Source organism: Notechis scutatus, chromosome 2, assembly GCF_049901735.1.
Source record: "Notechis scutatus isolate UNSWTSFEM ecotype Mainland chromosome 2, rNotScu1.2, whole genome shotgun sequence".
NCBI classification, from domain to species: Eukaryota; Metazoa; Chordata; class Lepidosauria; order Squamata; family Elapidae; genus Notechis; species Notechis scutatus.
The window spans coordinates 71146306-71165552 of NC_142010.1; the positions used below are offsets into that span (position 1 = coordinate 71146306).

General features: G+C 37.1%; 1 protein-coding gene across 8 annotated transcripts in view; it reads left to right on the plus strand.

Moving 5' to 3' along the window:
• The window catches only part of EBF1 (EBF transcription factor 1), a 390212-nt gene that overhangs the window by 316905 nt on the left and 54060 nt on the right, over positions 1–19247 (plus strand). For all 8 annotated transcript variants that reach the window (XM_026682156.2, XM_026682157.2, XM_087955087.1 and 5 more), the window contains exon 10: positions 6375–6501. In XM_026682156.2, the coding sequence (XP_026537941.1) occupies positions 6375–6501 (127 nt within the window). The remainder of the gene's footprint in view (positions 1–6374; positions 6502–19247) is intronic.

Consider the following 19247-nt stretch of genomic DNA (forward strand, 5'->3'; position numbering starts at 1 on the left):
AGCCGTTTATACAGGCAGTTCAATTTGGAGACATGTGTCAGGCATCAGAAGTTATGGATGCTATGAATAGCTATGGATGCTGATCTGTATGGTGCAGAAACATGTGAAAAAAACTAGATTATGGCTTCAAGAGATTAACCAATGCTGCCACTGAAATGGATAAGATGATCCATTTAGCTTTATTTCCCAGAGTATCCATTTATTTTACCTGAACTACTTGGAGAGTTACATTCAGGTATAGAAACACTAGAATTCTAGGCTAAATGGGCATGGACCTGACTTCCTATCACAACTTCGTATGTTCAAATGTCCTGTTCTTACATAGGACAATTGCAAAGTTATGATCACAATCAGTTAATCAATCAGGTACCTGTATTTACATCAGCTATGTAAAATTATATTATCTGATTATGTGTTTCCTAAGGCCTTTGATGTGCTATTCCATATTACAGTATACAACTGTACCATTTCTTTAAAAATAATATTTTAATATTTATGAATTATATCCACACCAAAACCACTGAACAATTGTTAGCTGTGCATTTGTCACAATGAATATTCATACTTATCTTTAGCAGACTTAAGTGCATCCTCCATTTGTAGAAGTGCTTTTAAGGAACTTTCCCTAAGAGATACACAATTCAAAATAAGTTAAAACATCATATATTGATTTTTGTGATTGCAGGATTAAGCCCATAGTATTTTAATTGCTTTTTGATTGAAGAAACAGAACACCAAGACAAAATTTGCAAAATACAGAATTACAAAAGGAAAATTTAAAGCAAGTGCAAGCGAGTTTTGTATTTATGTCTGGTTATTTGATTTCCATTAAAATATTATGGATCATTTTAACAACAAGTTTATAAAAATGTGAACTGCACAACAACATTGTGAACTGTCCAAGGATTTGATTGACAAGTAATACCTGATATCTTGATAATTGTTTTTGCTTTAGGAGAAGATTCTGTTTGTAGCATAGATAATTAAGAACCTCAGTAACAGTAGATATTATTCTTTGTTTAACATAGTTGGAACTTTTTTCAAAACAAAGCTAGGCCAGAACAAAACTATGTCTGTATAAGCAAGTAACTTTTATTAAAAACTTAGAAAAATTAATACTTTTAAAAACTTGTCTGGGTTACTGAAATGATGTTACATGACATTTAAATTTTGTTAAAGCCTAGAAATATTCACTTTTCATTGCAATCCAGAATGAAATACAGCTAAACGTAACTAAATAACTGATGGAAGAAAGTTTTAAAATATTCTTATTTGATACTTTCCTGTCCCTATAAAGTATAACAATTGTATTTAAGTATATATTTGAGAAATAAGAAACAGATCAGAGTTTCATTTCTGAAATAGTGTTCTTTTCCTATTTTGCAATTTGTAATGTAAATATTATAACTTTATTTCCCATGTATTCAACTTTTGTAATAGCAGTATTTATACGCATGAAATGGAAACTGATTATCAAGTCATTTCTCTTAAAATGCTATGCTGGTGTGAATTTTATTAAAGAAAATAGGACCTTCTGCTAACTGAGCATGCGATAAATAGAAGATACATGTTAAATATGCTGATTTAAAATGATTTTGGGCTACATATTTATTACTTAAACATATGTTACTGGTATAGGTTCTGTAACATAATTGCAACCTTTTTCACTTGGAGGAGTGAATCAGAGCATAATTTCCCTTGCTAATTGTGTATGAAAACACAGATATTTGAGTTTTCAGCTAATCTCCAATTAAATTGTCATAATAACCATGATTTTTTTTAAAAAAATCACATTTAAAAAAGAAAAAAAACTATCTTCTATTGGACTATATTTTGTACACAAGCAGTCAAGTAGAACACCATAATCGTGTGTGTGTGTGTGTGTGTGTGTGTGTGAGTGAGTGTGTAAAACAAAATTTAAATATATTTATATCATTATCTTTATATCTCACTTTTATTTTGTGCAATTCAAAGTGACGTGTTCCAAACTGGCTGTCATAGATACATTATATTGAAATTCAGATATTAGCTAGGATAATTGTTAAGATGAGAAAGGGCTATTGTTGCACATACATTATTCCTATGTGCTTAAAGACATAGAACCCTAAATGACCTTTAATTTTTTTTATTAATGTGGATTTGTGTGTCATGCATCTGTCATCATGAATCTGATTAGTTATATATTTGTATTGCTTATGTATGATTCATAAAAATATGAAATTCATTGTCATGTGATATGACAATGGGTGCTGGCTTGTGGTTTTGTTTGTTTTAACTTAGATAGATCATATAATTATCAAATGAAATCTTCTCCAGGTTCAAAGGCAAATTGTGTCTGAATTACAGGTGCTACTAAACAATGAGACAAGGTTATTCTTTTATGCCTTCTTTGTTGACTTTCATTGAAAGACCTAGTTGGTTATTCTTAGAACCAACTAATGGACGACATTTCCAGTAGGGCTCTTTTAAAGTTCCTGTATTTCAAGCCTGCATAGTAATTGTAAAGTTTGTAGTTGGGGCATCCATAGCTGATTTTACTGAAATAAGTAGCCGGTATATATGGGGTGGGGTGGGGAATTGAATTGGGCAATGATATGAAAGACAAAGACAAAGCTTTAGCCCTTTACCCTTTCCCTTTCCCTATCAGAATCCTTCTCCATCAACTATTATGTAAACCACAGATGAATGGTTTACCCCAAGAGGGTGATAGAAGGGAGAATATATAGGTACAACTAAATAGCCCAAACATTCTTCTACAGTTTGTTGATGAGTCAGTTGGCATGGAAGCTTCCAGAGGAGGGAGGACATCTGCAAAACTAATGATTTATTCAAATTGTGATCTGAATTTGGAATCTTTCCAGAGAACAGTGATTATGTTACTGCAGCTCACAGATTCTGAGATCATGAAGTTTGGAGTAATCTCTGAAGGTGCATAGTGTCCAGGATTGAGATTGCCAGAAAACTCTAGAAAAACAATACACTAGAAAAGGACCTGAGTGATAGATTAACAACGGGACTAACCGCCTTCAAGGTAGTGAGCAGCATGAACTTCGTCCCAATGCCTGAGCATCCAAGGGACGCCCTCTCCTCAGTCAGCCTGACCGATTGGATGTCAACGCTGAAAGCAACTTGGGAGAATGTCAAAAAAGCACTGGCAAAAGTGGCACAGACCTATAAGAGACAGGCAGACAGACACCAAGCCCCACAATGACCATTCCAATTAGGGGAGAAGGTCTGTCTCTCCACCAAATATCTGAGGTTAAGACTCCCTAGCAAGAAATTGGGGCCAAGATTCATGGGACCATTTCCCATAGTAAAGATCATCAACCCAGTCACGGTGCAATTGAAGTTGCCTCAATTGTTAGGGAAAATACACCCAGTATTCCATAGTAGCCTATTAAAACCCATAGTTGGATCAACGCTGAGGTCCCTACCTCATGAGCGCCCAGATCCTGTGGTCATAGGAGGCCAAACCCATTATGAGGTGCAGCAAATCGTCGATTCAAGGTGGCACAGGAGACAACTCCAATATTTAATCAAGTGGAAGGACTACCCCTTATCAGAGGCATCGTGGATAAAGAGTAGGAATGTCCAAGCCGGATTGCCTTGTGGCAAGGTTCTATGCAGAAAATCCAACCAAGCCTGGGGGGGGGGTGTTTCGTGAGCATAAGCTTCCATTTGCTTTTTGTGTGTGTTGTACAGGTCACCTTCAAGAAGTGAGGGGAGCCGAATGTCAACTCATAAAACATTTTGTATAAACATTTTGTAGTTGTGAACAGAAAGAAGGGGGGGGAGTTTCAAAGAGCAGGCAGCAGTATGGAATTGAAAGTACATTCCATTCATATTTTATTCAGAGACTGATTAGATGACTGAAGTTTCTGTCGCACAAAAATCTAATTGGAGAGCATGATTGATGACTCTTGTCTATGGATATGTTTCATTGGATGATACATACAGAGAGGTGAGGGGAAAAGCAGGATCAAGGGTGACAGTGAATTACGTATCTCAAAGTTGGCTACGCCCAGGCTAATGCTTGCATGTTAACTTCTAATAAATCCTTTGGAATTTTGGGAGTGTGGCTTGAGGCTCATGATTTAATTGGAGTAACTGCCAGAATCTTGACAAAGGGATGTGCAATAAAAACACACAGGATAATTTAAAAACACATAAGATAATTTATGTTAAAATGTATTCTTCATAGTTCACAAAGCTTTGTTTTATTCTCTGTATATGGATATATCACTTCTCCTTGGTCATTTCAGAAAAATGGATTACTTTTATTCATAATTTCTTTTTTAATGTTAAAAAATCGAATCTTTCTCATTTGTAGAACTAAACAATAAAACTAAACATAAAACTATGAAAGCCTGTGAAACAAGGTTCATTTATTTGTCAAACTTGTACAGTGCCCATCTCAGCAGAGGTGACTCTAGGAAGCTTGCAGATGCTAAATAAAGTGCAATATAAAGCATTAAAACAAATAAATATTTTAAATTTAAAAATTGAATTAAATTTTTTATTTTAATTCCATTTTTAAATTTAAAATCTTTATTTTAAAATCTTTATTAAGGCAACGGAATGGGATGGAGCAAAGTGTGCACAGGAAGGAGGCCAGGTGTTATCTGTTCCATTAGCCACGGGTAGGCTGCTGGGGGTTCGCAGGGGTTTGAGAGAGCCTCTAGCTAAGATTCTGTGCAGTTTGGAGAACCCCAAATCCCACCCCACCCTGCCCCTCCCAGAAGTCTCCATGCGACCTGTTTTGGATGCAGGTAGGTGCAAGGCGCATGTGGAGGCTTGGGGAGAGCAAAAAATGGGCCTCCCAGAAGTTCAAGAAGACCAGAAATGGGCCCGTTTCCGGCTTCCAGAAAGCCATTTTTGCCCTCCCAGAGGCTTGTGGAAAGCCTCCTGAGCCCGGGGATGGTAAAAACGCCTCCCTCGGCCATGGTGCAGGAAGCTGACTAGAACATGCCCACTATGGCCCCGCCCACCCAGCAACTGGGTAGAGAACCCTTTGCTAAAATTTTTAAAGCCCACTCCTGCCATTAGCCACCTCTAATGAGGCACATGACTAAGTTTGTAGGTTGTCTGAGAAAGACTTAAAATCAGTCTTTAACAAGATTCCAAAAACGCTGGTTTTAATATGCCTTTCTTTATATTATAAAGATTGCATTCTCATATCATGGCACATTTAAGTGTCAACCAACAGAGAGCATCATAACGTTCTTATAATAGCCCAATCTAATCTTGATAAGTTGGTTATACTTTCATAGCTCAAGATAAAGTGATATAGAATCAACAATAACTATTTAAAATGCAACAATAGCTGCAATAATTACAGGTCATAGAATAAAGCTGAAACATGTCAAATAAAAATTAACATTTCATGTTGTTACAGAAAGACCCACATGATCAGAATTTTAGAGACAATTTCTCCTATCTTTACATTTACTTCACTGCAATTCCCCAATGAGTTAAGAGAAAATATTTGAAGCACATGAAGTAATATTGTAGTAGAATAGTTTATTTAAAAATCTCAAATGAAAATGGCTGTTAAAGTCGGATCTAATTCCTGATATAAAAAGACATATAACACACATTCACATATTGTAGTTATTATTTTATGACCAGGCTTGTGAAAGTGTCTTACAGCAGTAGGCAATTAATACTTCAAAAGCTATACTATATATTTTAAGGCATACAAAACTGGAATATCCCAAATGAAACAGAACAAGTATATGAGGTCAGCCTTGTGCTCCTCTCTGTTTCATGGAGTATTCTGCACAGAACAATATTATATTATAACTTTGGGATTTCAGTAGGAATTCTAATTCTGAAAAATAGTGGTGGACTATTACAACAAAGGAATGCCCTATTGCATCACAGATAATGAACTGAGTGTAAAATATATTAAAGTACATGTCATTGTCTGAATAAATGTCATTGTCAGAGAGAAAACATATATGTGCTTATCTTTTCCATTGCCTTCACTGAAATGTGGAAAGCCCTTACTTTTTGCTTGATAGTTTTCTAATAGGACACTCATATCAGATCTGGCATATGCTAGGGGAACAAAATGGAAATCCTGTAGGATTCCTTAGTATAAAAATTGCAAGTTGGTTCAGTCAAAACTTGTGGTTTGTCACAAGAAATTCTCATATCCTGAAATAAATCTTGCTGTGTAAACTGAGCTGGGAAATAACATTTGCAAATATTGTTGTCATTGACTTTTATGCTAGTTATTCCAAGAATTCATTCAAACACTGACAGGTTAATTATATATTCCAAAGCTTTGTAGTGTGATCTGGAAAAATATGTGTTATTACATAACTATTCTATATCTAACCATTTTCCTTTATTCTTACAATTGCTTCTAGCTTATTACACCACATGCTATCAGAGTTCAAACACCACCCCGACATATTCCTGGTGTTGTGGAAGTTACATTGTCCTATAAATCCAAGCAGTTCTGTAAAGGCACACCTGGAAGATTTATCTACACAGGTAATGTTGCTTTAATTTAAATATAAGTTTTTATGGGAAAAGATATAGCTAACCAACTTTTGGTGGTGTTGCCACTTTGAGACTATGCATTGTAGTAATGAATATTCCAAATTAATGCAGATTCCTCCAACACAAAGAACCTTTCCTCCTTTTAGAATAGAATGGAATGGAATGGAATAGGATAGGATAAAATAGAATAGAATAGAATAGAAATAGAATGAATAGAATTCTTTATTGGCCAAGTGTGATTGGACACACAAGAATTTGTCTTGGTGTAAATACTTTCATTGTACATAAAAGAAAAGATACATTCATCAAGAGTCAAGAATCATCAGGTACCACACTTAATAAGTCATATGATCACATGACAATTCAAATAATAATTTGTATCCTGTGAAACATCCAATTACACATTCATTAAAACTTTTACTGATTATATTTCAATGGAAAAATAACAACATCACAGTCCGATCAAAAAAATCAAGTTCACAGTGAGAGGAAAACTTTTTGGTAACCTGGCTGTTAGTCATATCTCTTTAGAAATTTGAAATATTGAGTGTAAGGTGAAAGGAATCAGCACTGTTTGCTTTCTACATCTGTACTCTGCCTTCTCACAAACTAAAGTGCAAGGCAACATGAAGCAGTGATTCATAGAATTAAATAGAATTATACATATGGAGTCTATTACAAGTCTGATAAGTTATTTTTAGAAGGAAGAAATACAGTATATGTCCTCTAATGACTTGAGAAATTCTCTGGATGGATCATTTGTTCCTGTCCAACTTACCACAGGCTATTATTCTCTGTTAATTATCAGGAGAAGTTCTGAACCTTCATCCAAGTATTCTATAGATGTTGAGTATGTTTTCTATGTTTGTTTGGGGTGTTTTTGTGTGTTTTCTGAAGTCCATGACCCTCTCTCAAGTATTTGATAGTAAACTTAGATATTTCCCCCACATATCTTAAGAGCCTTTCTACTGTTTACAAAAAAGAGGTGACTTTCCTTGGGCTGGTGCCTCAGCTTGATTCCCAACACCTAGAACCACAGGTGGCATCTCTACATGAATGAGGACATCTCTGGAAACACTGGAACAGATTTTTATTGTTGTTGTTTTTCTTATTTTACAAGTTTTAAAGAGGAGTATAAATGACAGCATGAGGTTTCTAAAATCCCTCCCATTTCATCAGCCAATCAATCAATCAATTTCAAAACTGCCAAAAATCCTTTCACAGAAAACACAAAGCTGTCTTTATTTTTAAAAGACAAATATTTTTTTCCTGCCAGATGGCAACTGCACAAAGTCCAGGTGTTCAACTTCCTTTCAATAGTACTATATTAGCAGCCTGGATGTACAGTTGTCACTCCTCCTACTGGCAGAAGAGATGGATAAGGAGGCTGCAGTCAAGTAACAGGCATCCTTTAACGTAGTAATAAAAGAGAACACACAACAGTAGAAATGGAGTTTCAGCCTCTTTAGTGCTGTGTGGAATTGGGAGTTGCAGCAGCTGAATGATACTAGAGGGGCTTCTAACCATAGTTACAGTAGTATGCTTGTTGAATTGAAGCTTGTAAAAGTATGATGGCTCCAACTGAGTTGACAGTCCAGTCCTCAATGGAACTTGGCCTGTAGTCAATGTCTTCTTACCTCACTGAAGTTTATACCCATGATTAGCAGAATGGAAAAAAAAAATAAGAGATTTAAAAAAAAACAGGTTGAAAGACAGAAACAAGTCAAAGAGAGTTAATCTTTTCTCAGTGATGAATTTGTATTCTCTGATCTATCTTTCAATTGACAGGTTCATATTTAACTTTTCAGGGTTGTTTTAAGTTTTCCTTCATTCAGTTCTCTGTGTCAGGTTTCCAAGTAACAAATCCATTGCAAGCAAGGCTCCGAGGCAATTGAGTTCCTCAAAGATTATTTTTATTGGAAATATCATATTGGCACATATCTGGCGAAAACCGATTTTGAAACTCCCGCAGTTTTCACCTTATTAAAAGTAAAATATTTTCTACTGTCTCAAACCAGTCATATGGTCCAATCATTGTGCAATCCAACAACTGGGTGGCATCACTCCACCTTCTTCCGACCAGGTGTCCTTGATTTCCAAGAGAAAGTGTTTTGTTTTGGTTACAAAAATCCCTCTATCTCAAATCCCCACTCCCTGACCCTCAGCTCCAGTGTGGCAACACTGAAACAGACAAAATGGCTCCGGTCAGGACAGCTTCAGGGTTGATACTTTGTCAAGATCAGGCAGTGATTCAGAACACTTTATATGGATTTTGATGGAAGAAAGATGGAGAACTAGAAATAATGAGATTATTGGTAATTAGAGATGGATGAGAAACATGTTCAATTTTCATTCAATGTAAGGATGATATTTGCTTTTCTTCAGCATATATGCAAAAAACCCACATACAAGAATTTGTATAATGGAGAAAATGTGAATGAACAAACAAACAAAAACTTTCTTTCCTTCCTTCCTTCTAAAATAGGCCAAGCGATGAAAAGAAAAGTAACAAACTGCAGAAAATCAGAATTGATAACTTCCCTCATAACAAACTCACCCCAACTCAGAAAACATTTTATGTTTTTGATGATAAATAATGGTAAAAACAAGATGGATAAACTGAATCACATAGACTAATGACCAAGAAACTGAACAAAGTTTCTCCAGTGCCATTTTCAAAATACCTGCCAGTTATGATAACAGATAACAGACAATCAGAGTTGGAAAGGACCTTGTAGGTCATCTAGCCCAACCCCTTGCCCAAGCGGGAGACCCTATACCATTTCTGACAAATGGCAGTCCAATCTCTTCTTGAAAGTCTCAAGTGATGGCGCTCCCACAACTTCCGAGGGCAAGGTGTTCCATTGGTTGATTGTTCTCACTGTCAGAAAGTTTCTCCTTATTTCCAGGTTAAATCTCTCCTTGTTCAGTTTCCATCCATGATTTCTTGTCTGGCCTACAGGTGCTTTAGAAAATAGCTTGACCCCTTCCTCTCTGTGGCAGCCCCTCAAATATTGGAGGACTGCTTTCATGTCTCGCCTGGTCCTTCTCTTCACTAGACTAGCCAAGCCCAGTTCCTGTAACCGTTCTTCATATGTTTTAGCCTCCAGTCCCCTAATCATCCTGGTTGCTCTTCCCTGTACTTTTTCTAGAGTCTCAACATCTTTTATATGATGTGCTGAACAAAACTGGATGCAGTACTCTAGGTGTGGTCTTACTAAGGCTTTATAGAGTGGTATTAGTACCTCCCTTGATCTTGATTGTATCCCTCTGTTAATGCAATTTAGGATTACATTGGCTTTTTTGGCTGCTGCTGCACACTGCTGGCTCATGTTTAGCTGGTTGTCCACTAAGACTCCAAGATCCCTCTTACAGTTACTGCTATTGAGCCTGGTTTCACCCAGTCTATATGTGTACTTTTGGTTTTTCTTGCCTAAAGTGTAGGACTTTACTTTTCTCTACATTGAATTTCATTTTGTTAGATAAGGCCCAGTGTTCTAGTCTGTCAAGATCCATCTGGATCTTGAGCCTGTCTTCTTGGGTGTTAGTTATTCCTGCCAGCTTAGTATCATTTGCAAATTTGGTAAGTTCCCCTTCTATTCCCACATCTAAGTCGTTAATGAAGATATTGAAGACTACTGGGCCTAAGACTGAACCTTGTGGCACCCCACTGCTTACTTCCCTCCATGTAGATTTAGACCCATTAAGGACTACTCATTGAGTACGGTTTGTCAGCCATTTGCAAGTCCATCTAGTGGTCGTGCTATCTATTCCACTTTTTTCTAGCTTACTAAGAAATAGGATGTGGTCTACTTTGTCGAATGCCTTGTTGAAATCTAAATATATTATGTCCACAGTATTTTGCTGGTCTACTAATTTAGTCACTTTGTTGAAGAATGAAATAAGATTGGTTTGGCATGGTCTGTTTTTAACAAACCCATGCTGACTGCTAGTTATTACTTTACTTGTTTCTAGATGTTGGCAGATCTGTTTTTTTATTATCTTTTCCAGTATCTTCCCGGGTATTGATGTTAGGCTGATTGGTCTATAGTTTCCTGGGTCTGTTTTTTTCCCTTTTTTGAAGATAGGAACCACATCAGCTCTTTTGCAGTCCTCCAGAAGTTCCCCGGGGCTCCAGGATTTTTGAAAGGTGTGGTGCAGTGATTCTGAGATGACCTGTGCCAGCTCCTTTAAAACTCTGGGATGTAATCCATCAGGTCCCGGTGATTTGTGTTCATCAAAATCAGACAGGTGTTCTCTTACTATTTTTTTGCTTATTTTAAGTTTTATTTTTGGTCTGTCTTTTACAGTTATGTTTTTGGTGGGTTGAACTATAGTTTCTTTTTGTGTGAAGTCCGATGCAAAGAATTAGTTAAGCAGTTTTGCTTTCTCTCTGTTGCCTGTTACTTCCTTGCCGTCTTCTCTCTTTAGTGGACCAACTGTTTCCTTGATTTTTTTCTTGTTATGTGTATGTTGGAAGAAACTTTTTTTTTATTATCTTTGACTTTTGTTGCAAATATTTGTTCATTCTGAGCCTTTGCTATCCTGACTTCGTCTTTGCAGATTCTGGCTATCTGCTGATATTCTGCCTTAGTTGTATGTCCTTCTTTCCATTTTTTGTATTTGTCCTTTTTTTCCTTTCAATTTGCCAGAGAGATCTTTGTGCAGCCATGCTGGTTTCTTCTTGGATTTCTTATTTTTCTTTCTCAGTAGTATTGTGCTGGTCTGGGCTTCTATGATCATACTTTTCAGAGTTTCCCAAGATTCTTGAGTTGTTTTCCCCTTTGGATTTTCATCCATGGAATTTTTCTCAAGTTCTCTCTGAGTTTATTAAAATCAGCTCTTTTAAAATCCAAGACTCTGGTGTCATTATGTTCTATTGCTTGTGTTTGTGTTATGTTGAATTCTAGTATGACATGTTCACTCTCACATAAGGTTCCTGCAGTTTCAACTCCCTCTATCGCTTCTTCTCTGTTTGTAAGAATTTAAGTCCAGTATGGCTGTCCCTCTAGTTTCACCCTCTACCTTTTGGACAACAAAGTTGTCAGCTAGATTGGTTAGGAATTTATTTGATTTCTCACTTGGTGCAGAATTAGTTTTCCAATTGATATCAGGATAATTGAAGTCTCCCATTACTATTTTGTGTTTCCTGCATATGTTTGTTAGTTGGCTGGCAAAAAGGACATCTATTTTTTCTGCTTGATTGGGTGGCCTATAATATACACCCATGGCCATGTCATTCTTTTTTTCTTTTATATTGACCCATATGCATTCTAGGAGGTTTTCATCTTTGATTTCATGCATTTCTATAGCAATATAGTGGTCCTTTACATACAGTGCAACGCCACCTCCTCTTTTATGGGGTCTGGTTTTGGTTTTTTTTAATAGTTTGTATCCTTCTACCAGTATGTTCCAGTCATGGGTTTCATCCCACCAAGTTTCTGTTATTCCAACAGAATAACATATCTACCTTCATGTATTTGTAGTTCGAGTTCACCCTGTTTGTTCCCCAGACTTTGTGCATTTGTATATAGGCACTTGAGATCTTTATGTCTGACACTGTGTTTGCTGTTTACATAACTTGTGTTGTGCCTGCCTGCCCCTACTTTCTTGCCACCTGTTTGATTAATGCACATGGTATGGCAGTCACTATTAAATGCTTGGTTTTGGTTGACAGAAAAATCCTTATTAATTTTAGATTGCTGGAGACAGAAATGTTCTGTATCCATTAATTCTCTGTCCCCGCTGTTCAGTTTAAATGTTTGTCCTGGAAATCTGTGAATTTAATGCCAAGTAACTCAGTCCCTTTCTTTGATGGATGCAAACCATCGGTTTTGTACAGTTTTTCATTGGACCAGCTGAGACATCATGACTAATAAAACCAAAGCCTTCCCTTTTACACCACTCCTTTAGTCACACATTAAACTCTGCTACACACTGGCCTGTCCCTTTTTGTTCCTTGTATACTGGTAGAACCTCTCAAAAGATAAGCCTACAGCCCATATTACTAAGTTCATACCCCAAGCTCTGGAAGTCTTTCTGAACAGAAAGTACATCCTTCTGGGACACATCATTTGTACCAAGATGTATAATAGCATCAACATCACAGTCCTTACTGGCATTCTTGAGTATCTTAAGAATACGCCTCTTGTCTCTGCTGGCAGTAGCACCTGGCAAACACCTGACCTCTTTCAAAACCTCCATATCCTTTCCTAAATTTACATCCCTTACAATTGAGTCCCCAACCAGAAGGTGGCTTCTCTTTTTGGATGCCTTGCTCTTCTTGTGTGACTGGTGTGTAATACCTGATTCACACTTTCTCCTTTCCAAAGTAAGTTCTTCTTCTAGGACCATGATCCCCAGCTTATTTGAGTTATCATTATCACAATTACCTTGACCTGTCACTTTAGTGTCCCTATTAAGGTCAGCAAGAGCACTGTGTCTGTTATGCTGGGACACAGCAAAAGCTTTGTGTTTATGGTCCATAGCTCTCACCCTGCCAGATCCCACGGTTGTCCATACTGCCCTTTTCCTGTAGGATCTTTGTGGTAGTGAGGGCTGGTAGCATGGCAGCTCAATAGATGGATGGATTGGGCACCTAATTTCTGCTTCGAGAGTACAGATTAGAGATTCTAGATAGGTAATCTGCCCATGTAGACTGGTAATTTTTTTTTACAAAGAAGACAGTATCTAAATTTGAAAAGAATACAGCGAAAGACAGCTGTAAAGCAAGTATTATGCTGAACAAACCAGTCATTTTGAAATAAAATAAAATCACAATCTCAAGTGCACTAACCCTAAATGTATTATTGGTATTTTTGGTTTATAGTTATATGATTCACGCACCATTAGGCACGTGGGCCGCTATTGTTCTCCTTTGTACTCACCCTCTGCCTCCTCACAAGCAGCCAGCAGCTCCTCCCACCAAGTATTGTACTTCAAAATATTTGTATTCCAAAATACTTGGAGAAATAGCTTGCCTACTCTGTGGTTGATGTTTTTTTTTAAAAAAAAATAGAATGTTCCATCAAAACCAATGTAAATTCTGTCCTCAATTAATATAATTAAACAAAGCATCCCAGTCTCCATTTTAGTAGTCCACAAGCCTACACTTCTAGATGGCTTTTTTATCTAGCTATTTCTGGACTTAAGGTATCTTCAAAATCCTTGTCCAAAAAGATTCAAATCTTGGACACTAAATATAGAACGTTGTTGCTGGTGGGGTTGGGAGCAGAAAATACAAATAATGAAATTATACCTATTCTACGTGTTATAGCAGGACCTCACTAGTACCTTTATTCACTTGGCTCTAATATGGGCCTAGATGTAGAAGACCCCTCACTCCAAGGATGTTTCCCTTATTCTCAGATCATAATATGGAAATTTCCATTATAAAAGGGTCAATTCAGAAATCAAAGAATCAAGGAGTCAAGATTATATGTTTGATTGTACTTCCCACTAGGATTAGGAATATATAAACGGATGACACATTAAAGGTCATTTGGAGGCTATCAAGATTATCTATCTATATCTATCTATCTGTCTGTCTGTCTGTCTGTCTGTCTGTCTGTCTGTCTGTCTATCTATCTATCTAAACAAATTATTCTGAGTGGCAAACATCATAAAAATTAAAAAAAAGAAAAACAAAGCAACCGAAACCATAGAAAATAAATATTTATGCCATCAGATAAAACTGTTTCCACTGATTTTAATACAGTGAAGAAATGGGGCCCTTAATACACAAGAGCGCAAGCCTGAGCATAAAATGAAGTCTTCACTGCCTTGCAGAAGTCCAACAGGGTTGGAGAGGTCATCCCAATATGTGAAGGGAGAATATTCCAGAGGGTAGGTTCTATACAGCAGAGAAGGCATGTCTCCTAGTTCCTGGCAACTGATATTCCTGCAATATGCCCAACCTGCCTGACCAAATTGGACAAATGTAGTACATATCTACATGAAAACATTTTTTCTGAGTACTGTATCAGTCTGCTAACACTGAAAAACTCAGTTTGACTATGCAGTAAATGAAAGTTTGGCAGGTTTCCTGAGTTATCTCAACTGCATTCACCAGACACACAGAGTGATAACACAGTGCTAAGCATTAGGGGAATTTTGGAAGGACTGTGTTTCAATAACCTGGCTTCAAGATATGTGCCAGAAACTATCACAGACATATGACCATAATTTTTCAGCACATTTGTGTTTGAAAATGATAGTGAAATTAAAACTTGATCATACAATGCCAGTTCCTATTTACAGTGCAATATTCAGATTTATTCAAAAGTACTTCAGTGAAGTTTCTTATCAGATAATATAATAATGTGTCGTTTGTTTCTATATGTCTATGTTTGCAAATTGACAATACCACTGGATATAATAAACTAAATAGAAGCTATAGAATTCAAAAGTTTTGATGAAATCTTTGAATGATTTCTCATTATTTTGTTTTACAACATCCAACTTGATTGCCATTCTACTTCTTCTGTGTCTCTATCAAACTTTAAATGCTAGAATGAAGTCACCTTCTTAGTTTTGTTATTGGCCAAAAATAAATCATTATTAGTTTCTCGTGGTAGCCGACGTGCCATCAGATAGGCTGGACTCTGTGTCTCTTCACGTTCACATAGTATGTTATTATCCACTTTGTTTATTTGATTGCCATGACTTCTGGATACAGCAAAAATTGAATCAATAGCACCAGTGCTCCTTCCTTTAAGCTGCAGACAGTTTTATTTGTTCTTCTTCTGTAACCCATAATGACATGCCTTTCCCACAGTCCCTGTGAAAGGTTATTTGCTCTAGTGTGCAGTACTGTAGTCTTTCCTTCCTAAACTGTGGATGTAGCTAGCATTGTACTGATACCAACACACTGAAGAATTTTGATGCGTTTTTCTTTATTCTATGATCAGTTAAACAAGTACCCATTATCTTCTTTTATATGACCTGGGTTTATTTCAGAAGGCCACTACTCTGACATTCATTTTACATGAAAAATGGGTTGAAATCTAAACTTTCAGTTTAAAGTCTTGTTTAATTCAACCCCCTTATTCCCACATGCCTTTAAAGTAAAAAAACAACATTGTGAAAGGGAACCCATTGCATCTATCACAGGCAGTGATTTATATCCCCAGCTCAAACCCTGGTTAGCAGCAGTTCTGCTTCTTCTGCATCCAGTCACTTATCACAGTGGGAAGGATTTGGAGGGCTTATTCTTATCTGTGCTATTAAACTTTTTTATATAGTGAGCATAGAGGGCTCTAGATTAGGGTATCAAACTCGCAGCCCATGGGCCGGATGCGTCACGTGCTGGCCCTGCCCCTGCCCTGTTTAGCAAAGGGGGGGAAAGTCCCAATCCTGTCATGTGACACTGCAGTGATGACATGAGTTTAACACCCCTGCTCTAGATAATACATGTTGTATGGTTGCTATGGTTAAAAAAAAGAGGGTTTTGCTCTGCACCCCTCCCCATTTTTATCTTTTTCTCTTACACGCATGTAATACACTCACTTCTCACCTCCAAAAATTCCTCCAAGCCCTTTAAACAAAATGCAGGATTAGACTGAGCCTGGCGATCAGTTTTAGTTAATTGAAAATTATAGGATTGACCCAAGAGGAAAATTTAGTTTGCGCTCCAATCACTATTACAAATTAAGGAAAATTACTACAATTTTGTTTAGCTAAGGTTTCACACTGAGCTCAAAAAATTAGCTCAGCTGCCCTAACAAAGTCAGCACTTTGTTAGTGATCAGGAGAAACAGGGAAATAATAGACTGTGGTGTGTACAACCGAAGCATAGAAAAAGCTATGATGCTTTACAGAACTAGGCCAAGTGGTTTTAATTAGGATTATTAGTTCATTGTAAATTTTGAAGAACAATCAGACTGGCAGATTAGCCGTTTCTTTTAAAGCTAGAATGTCTTGCCATTCATTTTTCCCATGAGAACTTATTTTAACTCCCACATAGCCCCTCCACCCTGTGAGTCTTATTATGGGTCTACAGGAAACGGACCAATTGGAAGTTCTGATACTGTAACATTCCACAGTCACATTCCAGTAGATCGGAGTTTTTCCACAGTGTTGTCAGTGAATTCAGTGTTCTGGAACGTTTTATGAAACCACAGAGGCCAAATGTTTTCTCAGAGGAGTTTGGTCTCTGTTTTTGGCTGAAAACAGTGAGACATCACTTGATGTTTATTTATCCTGCAATGGAGAATGGGAAAAGGAAGAAAGGGGAAGAGGGGCGAAGAGAGAGGGAGGAAGGGAGGGAGAGAGAGAGAGAGAGAGAGAGAGAGAAAGAAAGAAAACAAGAAAACAAGCAAGCCTGTTGAGGGGTACAAAAACATTTAAAAACACATTTCTGTCTGATGAAAATGTCTCTGTTAATGGCTCCTTTTTGTTGTTAGGTCTTATTTAGAAGAAATTATTTTTAATCAGTGTTCAGCAAAATATCCCCTCAGGCCACTTGTCTGTAAACTATTTTTCTTTTTTCCTTTATTGCTAAATGTTTAGATTTTCAAAGAAAGTGTGTAGTGACCATTATTTAGATTCTTCCTCCCCTTCTTTTAACTGCCAACAACTTAGAAGTTTGATCTGTAATAGTTTTAACTGATGAATCAAGATCTGTGAGTAGAGAGAAATGTTAGAAATGTTAAAGTATTTTTATGGAAACCACTATCAATGATTATTAATTTAATTGAGGGCTGTGTTTAAATTTATTTTGCAATTAGCTGCAAGAAAAACAGATTTATTTGCTTAACAATATTTATACCACAATCCTGACAGACTGGATAGTATTCCATTTATAAAAAGAAAACAAAGCCATTAATACTTGAATGTTTAGGCTAAGTCTTACGTAATTCTTTGGAAGCACTCAATGGGACTTTCTTCTAAGTACATATACACTGGATGCTATATGAAGAAATATTAGTATCTAGTAATGATATTCATTTGTATAAGTATTAATTAGCATCAGTAGGATCAGAGCCACTGATAATTGCTCTTATCTTACTGATGCCACTAACTCTGAACCATGGCATAATGAAGCCACTAACTCTAAACAGAAGCAGCACAGAATGCCACTGTTGATGGTATTAATAAGGCTGAAAGGTCTAATAGGACATTCCCTTATCTCAGTTCAGATGTAGGGCACCTATTGCAGTGACCAATGCCATTTCTGTTCCAAGACTGGGTTGACATCTTGGCTGAAAAGGATTCAAATAATCCATTTGGCTATACTCTATATCCACCATTTTCTCCACAACCTTCTTTAAAAATGAAAATACGGAAACAGAGCAGAAGTTTTCAGATGTGGTTAGATCCAGACATGGCTTCTTTAGAAGAAAGTACACCACCCTCTGTTTCAAGGCAAGTTGGAGCATGTCCTCACCTAAAGAAAGTCTCCCAGATCCAGCCACATCCTGCTTGGAATCATGAATGAGCCAGGAAAATAATAGATCAAGCCTCTAGGTCAGTGATGGTTAACCTTTTCAGCACCCAATGCCGAAACTGGAGTGGTGCATGCTGGGACGCCAGAACCCAGAAGAGACCAGCTGGCTGGCATACATGTGAACGATGGAACCCGGAAGAGAGCAGCTGGTGACAGTGGGTGTGCCCACAGAGAGGATTCTGTGTGCCACCTCTGGCACATGTGCCACAGGTTCACCATCATGGCTCTATGTGGTAGTGTTCAAACTACTCTATTTACTTCATCAGACTTGGCAAATTCAAAAACAATCTTGGTACATCATCCACTAAAAATCCCACAAACTCATCTAGCATGCCTTTTATCTATCTACCCTTTCCTAAATGGATCTGGTTAGTCTAAAGAGGGTTGCTGGGTGATAATCTGCATATGAAATAAATGCAGAGAACAATTGATATTTTGCAGTTCTCACTGACACTGCATAAGCCTCTTGCCTGATTTTTAACAGTGTTCACTTTTACCTTCTTATTTTCTATCACTGTCATACTAGACAGTTTTTAGTTGCTTCCATTCCCTTGGTTCCTTAGTAAACACAGGAGCCACTTAGGCTTATTGAGCATGAGGCTTGCTCTCTGTTTATATACAGATAATAACAGATAATCAGAGTTGGAAGGAACCTGTAGGTCATCTAGTCCACCCTCCCGCCCAAGCAGGAGACAATACACCATTTCTGATGAATTTATTTATTTATTTTGATTTGTCAATCGCTTACAAGATAATAGGTATAAGTATATACATAGTTATGAATACATGAAATGGGTACATATAAGAAAAATAAAAGTAACAATAGGACACGGACAGTAGGCATGTTGGTGCTCTTATGCATGCCCCCTACAGACCTCTTAGGAAAGGGGTGATGTCAATAGTAGACAGTCTAAGGTTAAAGTTTTTGGGGTTTGGGGAAGAAACCACAGAGTCAGGTAGAGTATTCCAGACATTGACCACTCTGTTGCTGAAGTCGTATTTCCTGCAATCAAGTTTGGTGCGGTTAACCTTGAGTTTGTATCTATTGTGTGCTCTTGTGTTGTTATGGTTGAAGCTGAAGTATTCATTGACAGGCAGGACATTGCAATGTATGATTTTATATACCATACTTAGATCAGACCGAAGGCGCCGTAGTTCAAGGTTTTCTAGGTCTAGAATTTCAAGTCTGGTGGCATAAGGTATTCTACAATGAGTAGAAGAGTGGAGAACTCTTCTTGTGAAATATTTCTAGACTTTCTCAACTGTGCTAATATCAGATACGTAATGTGGG